At 41.4% G+C, this 7,935-nt stretch overlaps 2 protein-coding genes across 3 annotated transcripts in view; one reads left to right on the top strand and one right to left on the bottom strand.

Annotated features, from left to right (window-relative positions):
- LOC111232160 (elongation of very long chain fatty acids protein 1-like) overlaps window positions 1-2,300 on the top strand; it is a 24,505-nt gene extending 22,205 nt beyond the window's left edge. For both annotated transcript variants that reach the window (XM_022759542.1, XM_022759543.1), the window contains 3 exons: window positions 699-804; window positions 1,153-1,289; window positions 1,412-2,300. In XM_022759542.1, the coding sequence (XP_022615263.1) occupies window positions 699-804; window positions 1,153-1,289; window positions 1,412-1,768 (600 nt within the window). In that variant the 3' untranslated portion in view covers window positions 1,769-2,300. The remainder of the gene's footprint in view (window positions 1-698; window positions 805-1,152; window positions 1,290-1,411) is intronic.
- Window positions 2,301-3,210: 910 nt separating this feature from the next.
- The window catches only part of LOC111232151 (zinc finger FYVE domain-containing protein 9-like), a 9,887-nt gene continuing 5,162 nt past the window's right edge, over window positions 3,211-7,935 (bottom strand). Inside the window, exons 6-16 of the mRNA XM_022759528.1 lie at window positions 7,540-7,662; window positions 7,155-7,310; window positions 6,777-7,001; window positions 6,608-6,690; window positions 6,360-6,464; window positions 6,114-6,264; window positions 5,303-5,383; window positions 4,863-5,025; window positions 4,546-4,651; window positions 4,276-4,455; window positions 3,211-3,907 (exon numbers count right to left, since the gene is read on the bottom strand). Of these exons, the coding sequence (XP_022615249.1) occupies window positions 3,746-3,907; window positions 4,276-4,455; window positions 4,546-4,651; window positions 4,863-5,025; window positions 5,303-5,383; window positions 6,114-6,264; window positions 6,360-6,464; window positions 6,608-6,690; window positions 6,777-7,001; window positions 7,155-7,310; window positions 7,540-7,662 (1,535 nt within the window). The 3' untranslated portion in view covers window positions 3,211-3,745. The remainder of the gene's footprint in view (window positions 3,908-4,275; window positions 4,456-4,545; window positions 4,652-4,862; window positions 5,026-5,302; window positions 5,384-6,113; window positions 6,265-6,359; window positions 6,465-6,607; window positions 6,691-6,776; window positions 7,002-7,154; window positions 7,311-7,539; window positions 7,663-7,935) is intronic.

The raw sequence follows: 7,935 nt of genomic DNA, 5'->3' as shown, positions 1-7,935 counted from the left end.
TCACGTGCACACACGTGCATGTGTAATGAGCCGTCGACGCTTCTCACAAGCAACTATTTTAGGGGTGCTAGTGAATCCAGCGCAATTTCCTAAAGTACAACCATAAACGATTTAGATGTGACCGTTTGCATTTTTCACAATTTCATGACATTTTAAAACTAAATGATATAATTAATTGGAATAAAATCATCAGATCAATCACAAATGTAAATAAACTTTTCTTTCAGCCACTTAACAAATCTTTGCTGCCTTTGTGTCACATTTACAAATTCACAAAAAAAAATCTTTACCAATTCAATATTTTTCCAGCTGATATTTGGCTAAATGAGAGAAAAATTGTGTTTCTTTTATTTATTTATTTATTTATTTTTTTGTCAATCTTCCAAAATTCAGATTTTACAGTGACAAACATTACCCCAATGTCCACAACACAGGACTGCTTTTTAAAAAAGTTTGATGTTTTGTTTCTGTCGTCGTCTTTATCGATTAATACTGAAATACGCAAACTTTAATTATTCCAGGGTTCAGGAGATAGTTTAAAATGTATGTGGCTAAGATGAATAAAAAGTGATGGTAAGAAGATGTTGTCGAGAGCTTGAGGCGGCACAAAATTTGACAGAGACAGCCACCTTGTAATTCTCTATGCAGGTAAAACCCTGGAGAATGGCTTTGACTAATCAATATCCTCTTTCGGTCAGCTCTTCTTCGTGTTGAGGAAAAAGCACAGCCAGATCACCTTCCTGCACATCTTTCACCACTCCTTCATGCCCTGGACCTGGTGGTGGGGAGTTGGCTACGCTCCTGGTGGGTACACATTTACTAAATCTTGACTCATCAGTTAAACACTGATAAATGGAGTGACACAAGCAGCCAGCGTGTGTAGCATAGTCACTTAATCCTCTTTTACATGTAGACCTCTACTATCAACCACAATGTTCTTTGTTTGGTTTCTACTTTGGTCTTGTTGAGCCCTTCAAGAAACCATGCGCAGGCTACCTGTAAATGACTGAATTCTGTTTAGTCATGAGAAAATGATTAACCAAGAGTCTCTTTGTAAAACCTCCACGGTCTCTTCTTGATTTCCTTGCAAGGTCAGAGGTTCTTTGGCTACATTGGTGGAGTCAGTCTAATGTTTTGTGATTGTTACTCCAGGTGGAATGGGATCCTTCCACGCCATGGTGAATTCTTCTGTCCACGTCATCATGTATTTCTACTATGGCCTTGCTGCTGCTGGACCACAATTCCAGAAGTTTTTGTGGTGGAAGAAATACATGACTGCCATTCAGCTCGTATGTACACCCGTGTAGTTTTGTTGTTCATATCCACGCTTCTGCTCCCGAGGCACCGAGATAAATTCATCTACATATATATATAGTAAGTCTTTGGCTGACTACTGATTTCTCCCCAACAGATCCAGTTTGTGCTAGTATCTGTCCACGCTACCCAGTATTACTTCATGGACAGCTGCGACTACCAGTTCCCCATGATCCTCCACCTCATCTGGATGTATGGAACCTTCTTCTTCGTGCTCTTCTCCAACTTCTGGATCCAGGCTTACGTGAAGGGTAAGCGGTTGCCCAAACAGGACATTAAGCAGTGTCAGAATGGCACAGCTGTATACACCAAAGATAAATGCCATGAGAATGGCAAACACCACGAGAACGGCACCAGCAATGGTATCAACCACGGAGCCACCAACGGCACCAGCAATGGCTCTGCTCACCATGAGAACGGCAGCACTCACATGGGCAAGATGAAGAAGGCCTAGGATCTTTGGAAGGAAACACCCAAGAAATATGACCCCGCGAACCTGTTAAAACTACTACGGATTCCAAAGATAATTTTGGCTGTGTTTCTTTTCCTGTTTTTAGTTTTATATGCAAAACATGGGGAAATGACGTGGTCAATGATTTCCACAGTTGGGGTCCCACATTTAGTTGGTTTGTTCGTTCATTTGTTTGAGTTGGGGAACCATCTATGGAACACAATGTATGAAGAGAAGATGTTTCTGACCAAAATGTTATCTTCACTGATGTTGCAAACAACCTCCTAGTTCAGTGTCACAGAGGTGGCTTTTCACCCCACTTGCCTTCACTACTTATCTGACCCCCATGCCCTCCTGACCCCCCCCTGTGGACAGATGACTGTACAGTTTCTATCAACTTGGAAATACTTTTTGTAAATAGTTTTACAATAAACAAAAAAAAATAACTAATTGTATTGGTATGCTTTAGACTTTCTAAATTTTGTTACATTGTGTATTTAAAATTAAAATGCCAATAAATTCCATTTTAATTTTATTCTCTTGTTTTACACTTTGTGTGTAACAATATTCAGTTGTAGAACAAGTGCGTACTGTATGTGTAACTTGCGGAGAAGTTTTCAGTTAGTTGTCAGGTCTCGGAAGACTGACATTGTGCTGTGCAGCAGCAAAGAATGAAAGTATTTACATTGCATGCATGTGCCTCTTGTCTTGGCTATCCCAAGTATTTTGAGCAAGTAGGAGGTAAACAAAAGACCCATTCTGCTTTGTTTGAAAAGACTCATCGTAAGAGGCAGAGGGAAAGCATCCTGAATACTGCATCTATACCCACACAACTAAACAGCTGGGACTCAAATATTTCAGTATTATACTGTTCCTTATATCCATTCAGTGCTTATAAGCTAAATGAACCATTGATACAGAATGTAAGATAACAATTTTGGTCAAATTACAGACCGGCTCTGTCACAGCTGTAAATCAATCCTCCTTAAAGTTGTTTTATGAAACTGATACTGCAGGAAACTATTCAATTTCAAATCACTATGATACAGTTGTAAATAAGTATTCATATCATAAAAAAATTAAAATGATTAATACTGCAATTTAAAAATACTTGATTACAAGTTAAAGTCGGCCATTGGACAACTTACAGTGCAGAAATATTATCAGTATTTAAACAAATTATCCATCATGCAGCAGAATGCCCGCCTGTCTGTGTGATTTATTATTAACAATTAATGTAGCTGTTTGAGGCGTAGCCAATTTAAAATATATATTGTTTCATCTATAACTGACAGGGTAACAAGATAATTGCCAGGGGCCTTGAGATAAATAACAGGGTAGCAAAGAATTAAAAATGTTATATCTTAATGGAAATCATCAAAACACTGGAGTGTTGTGCAGAGCGTCCTGGATAAACAGTCAGTGATTCAGTAATTGTTGCGCGTTTAATTCCAGGCTGACATTACATTTCATGAGCAGTCAGTTAAAATACATCCAGTATGAAAACATTCTTCAGGCATTCATTCAGTGTGCATCAAATTGCTACGGAGCTACTACATACAGTACTTCAAGTCATTCTCTTTTTCTGTTTGCTTTAGGGTCATGGGGCTGAATCCAGCTCCCACTTTAAAGGTATTCTCCATATTGGAAATTGTATTGAACATTGTGACATGAATGATTTTCAAGCTATGAAGTTGCTACTACAGTGCAAGTACAGCACCCTGATCTGATGGTCCATCATAGGTTTCATGCGTACCCAGATTGTCTGCTGCAGGGTAGAGTGAGATCAGAAAACCACTAAAGAGTCAGACCACTTCTCTCTACTCGTGAGTGGATGAGATGGATGCAGACCTTGGATGTGGTCTGGTTCGCCCTTTGAATGCTTTTATTGCCCTGGAACAGATGGCAGCACTGATGAGACGTGCTGGAGACAGAGTTGTGGTCAGGGTTAAAAAGATGAACTAGTGGGGTGTGTGCGCTCTAAGTGATGTTCTCCAGGATGTAAAAGATGAGCTCCATCACAATGGGCTCGTCACCCCTCTTGCGCCCCCTGCTGTGTATGACAGGGATCAGCACGCTATCCAGGGCATTGAGATACTGAGCTGGGAGGGGCTGCCCATTGCTCCCAGCCACAAATCCCACCTGAAATTACAAAGCAAACCACTAATTAGTTTTAACGTAGTCACACCCAGGAGCTTATAAACTATAAACTTTACAGCTATGCATGATGTGAGTCGTATGTTGCATGCTCTCCTCATCGCAGATGGACCGCAGATGAAATTCTCCCATTGTTAGCAGAATGCTGCCTATTCTATAGCATAGAAACTAAATATTTTACAGCTAAATAAAAAAGAATTATACATTATTACTGGAAAATCATTAAAGGAAAAGGGATTTAATTTCAGTTTTTTTTTTCATTTTTTAGACATATTCTGCCAGACTTCTGTCTTAACTAGGAGGCAGACACATGAGGCCAATTTTTACCAGATATATTGGACATCTTTTCTGACCTCTTGAGAATCAAATGTGACACGCAGCCCCAGCTTGGCCATCCCGTCCTCTTTGAGCAGTTTGAGGTGTGGACACAGCGCCAAGCAAAACGCCCGGGCAATCCGCTCTGTTAGCCGGTTGTGTTCAGCAGAGTCGGTCGTTCCTCCTTTGAGATGATCCCCCCTCTGCAGGAAGAACACCTGCACAACACATTCACACACAAATGTAAAGGGAGGAGGACAGGTTCAGGTGAACTTCAGTTGATATTTTCATCAGATCTTCATATGTACTTCTGTCCAGCGGATGATTTTCCCATTTTCTTTGTATTCTGACTTCTGGAACATCTTCGTGCTGCTGATGGACTCCATGGATTTCCCATCGATGGGGCTTATAACTCTGGGGGATACAAACATTTAAATGACTACATGTACCTACAACTCACCACACTGACAAGAAGGTGAGATTATGAGGACTGTAAATACAAATACAGCCTTTTAAACATTTTCATTAATCTATGTTTGAACGTGATTGTTATATTGTTCTCTTTCAGCACAACAGCTTCATCCTGCAGCTGCCACCTGAACTTCAAACAGGTGGACACACTCACCCCTTATTCACAGTGCATTTTTCCTCCACCCACTGTATACAAACGAGCTCCTGGCTGTCTGATTGGTCGAGCCGTCCACAGGTGACGGTGTAGTCTTTCATCTCCCGTAGCGACCGGCGAAGCTCGGCCATGGTTTCCACGGTGATCTGCACCATTAGCCCATCTGGGGAGAAGGGATAGCGATACAGGAGAAACACACAACGGGGAGACACAAACACACACACACGCTCACATACATCAACATGTACACACGCCTTGACAAACAGTCTGTTAAAGTGTACACAGACACACACATACAAAGATCAACACACTCTGAATGAACAAGTTTGAAGGCAGGGATGTTAACATGCACTACTTAAAACATGCAAACAAGGAATATCCTGCAAGCAGGAAGGTAAAAGTCAAGGTGAAGCTGACTCCCCTCTGAGTGGACATCCTACCTTCTACAATGCTGGACTTGGCCAGGTACCCTGCAGACGCTTTCAGAGCACTACTGAATATAAAAAAGCATGATCCAGTTACTGAAAGAAAGAAAGAAAGAAAGATAGAAAGATAGGATCTTTAGAGACAGGCTTTGACTGGTGGTTTTAATCCAGTTAGGTCTTTTCAGTGAGAAGAAAAAACTATCATGTAGCATCATCTAGTGTTATACAAGGGAAAGTGCAGCACTGACTGGCTACAATCAAGCACTCGCTGCGCTTAGCATCCCTTACATTAGCCCTTGGGCAGTTTCCAGAAGAACTACTAACTTTGTATTCACAAAGTTCTGTTTTAATCTGTTATAATCTGAAATCTTAATCTGTTATAATATGAAATCTTGATTTTAAATATTAATCTGAAATATGTTGAGCATTATTTTATGTGTCCACATTATAACATGTTTAATATCTTTGGGAATGCTTAAAATTCAAATTATACATATTTAAAATAGAAATTAAAATTCAGTTTGAATAAAGGGTTAAAATTAATAGATTGCATCAAATGGTCTTTGGAGTTGAATGAATGAAAAAATCACATTGAATTTAGCTCTTGTGCAGAATTTAGTATGTTAATCTCTTACTTTTTACTGTAATAAAACAAATCATCAATTTAATACTGATATTTCAGTATCAGTATCAGCATCAATCAATCAGAACGTTCCCCCCTTAATTTCTGATGGCAGTGAATGTCCTCCATTACTATTTGATTACAGGGTGTTAAGTCCAGACTCTGATATTGTGATGTCTCTTCCAGTATCATGTTATGCCCCACCTTTGCGTGGCTGATTGTGGATGCTGATGGCTTGGGTCTGGTACTGGCCGCCGTCTCCTTGCACACAGATGAGGTGGGAATCTGCGCTCTCATTGAAGCACGCCCCTATGGCCAGCACATGCTCATTGGACTTATTCAGAGCCTTCATTAGCTAATGCCAGACAAGTGAGCAGAGAGGGGGGAAGGATGACGAGAAGGACATAACCGTGGCAAATAACTGTGAGGCATTTGAAGGCTTAGTGTTACCTCATTATAGCCAGTGGTCGGTATCTTTATGCAGGTCCTCTGAGCCTCTAGATCCACAGTGAGGCCCGGCACCATTGGTAGGCTGTAACGGTAATTCCTAAAGTCCTGGAACAGCAGGGGCAGAAACAGGTCAGGGGCTATTAGGGTAAGTTTGGTAAAGGTTACACCACTAAACTTCCTATTGATGACAGTAAATGTGAGTTTTGCAGCACCACCAAACAGAAGTTGTTACAAAATGTCCTACTCACCACTAGTAGTCTCATTATGGTGTGACCTATTTCGGCAAACAAGGGCTTCCTAAAGCGCACACTGTACAGAGGACACGGGTAAACTGGGAAAACAGAAAGACAGTGGGTTAACCTGAGAGGAAACCTGCAGCTGTACAGATGCAAGATTTCATACTAACACCTGGCTCACATCTGTACTCGGCCCCTAGTCGCAGCATGAGACGCAAGGGAAAGGCTTTAGCCCAGGCCACCTCTGCTCTGTGGACCAGCAGGCCGAAGAGGTAGGGCTGGTTTGGCAGAGGTAGACCTTGAAGGGACTGGAGGGTGGAGTGAACATACAGGAAGCCCGCGTGCTCCTCACTGCCTAAGAATCGACTGCCGAACAGGGAGAGCGACAGGTGTTTCACGACCTTCCCTGCAGAAATGAAGGAGGAAAAGAACAGATGTGTAATTATAGTAGAATGAGCACTTTGAGGGAGATGACAGTCAGTGCGCTGAAGCAGTGCAGTCAAAATAACCTGTTGAAAATAACTGCGTGTAATGCTGCTTTAGTATGAGCGGCTCCGACCTGTGAGGGTGTCCCTGTACAGCTGGATGAAGTGGCTGAAAATGTCTTTGGGGAAGCTTTTCTCCTCAGGCAGGCACTGCAGCAGCACCACCACCTCCACCTGGCCCACAGCATGCATTCCCTTTGTCGTCACGCACCAGCACTTCCTGTTCACATCTGTCACACAATCAAGGCACAACCTCACGGGTCCACAAGGACATTTTTCAAAGAGAATATGAATTCCAAAATAGAGACATGCAGTGTAGTGAATGTGACAGTATGAGGTATGAAAAGGTGTAAAAGTCATTCTTTCTCTGTTTGAATTTTCAAATCGGCTCTTTTCTAGGCAGCGTAAACTAATTTTTTAGGAATGACACAATATGAATGAGATAAAAAAAAGACGCACAGTTGACCAGCTTGACCATAGCAAGTAGGTTGGCATTGAGGACAAACACCAGGGGCTTGGGTCTGCCGCTCTCCAGCTCATGGATGAGCAGCATCTCGGAGGGCTGCTCCTCCACAGTGTAATCTGAGGAAGAAAACGTAGTATCGCTGCCATTACACTGCAGTATCTTTGGCGGGCACTCATGCTTTAAGCTTGCAAGAGCCATTAAAAAAAAAAAAAAAAAAAAAAAAAAAAAAAAAAAAAAAAAATATCATTCTTTTTGAGTCATAGACTGCTTTTTTCCCTTCGTTATTGTGTGGAGAACATCATTTTCAACAATAATTTGCAACAGAAGTAATGTGATTCCATGTTGAGTGTGAAATGTTATTATGGTGCTTTGAGCAAGTGAGCCTGCCA

Source organism: Seriola dumerili, unplaced genomic scaffold (genome assembly GCF_002260705.1).
Source record: "Seriola dumerili isolate Sdu_G_001 unplaced genomic scaffold, Sdu_1.0 BDQW01000322.1, whole genome shotgun sequence".
Classification (NCBI taxonomy): Eukaryota; Metazoa; Chordata; class Actinopteri; order Carangiformes; family Carangidae; genus Seriola; species Seriola dumerili.
The sequence above is the reverse complement of the archived record's forward strand: the minus strand, read 5'-3'. Positions and strand labels throughout refer to the sequence as shown.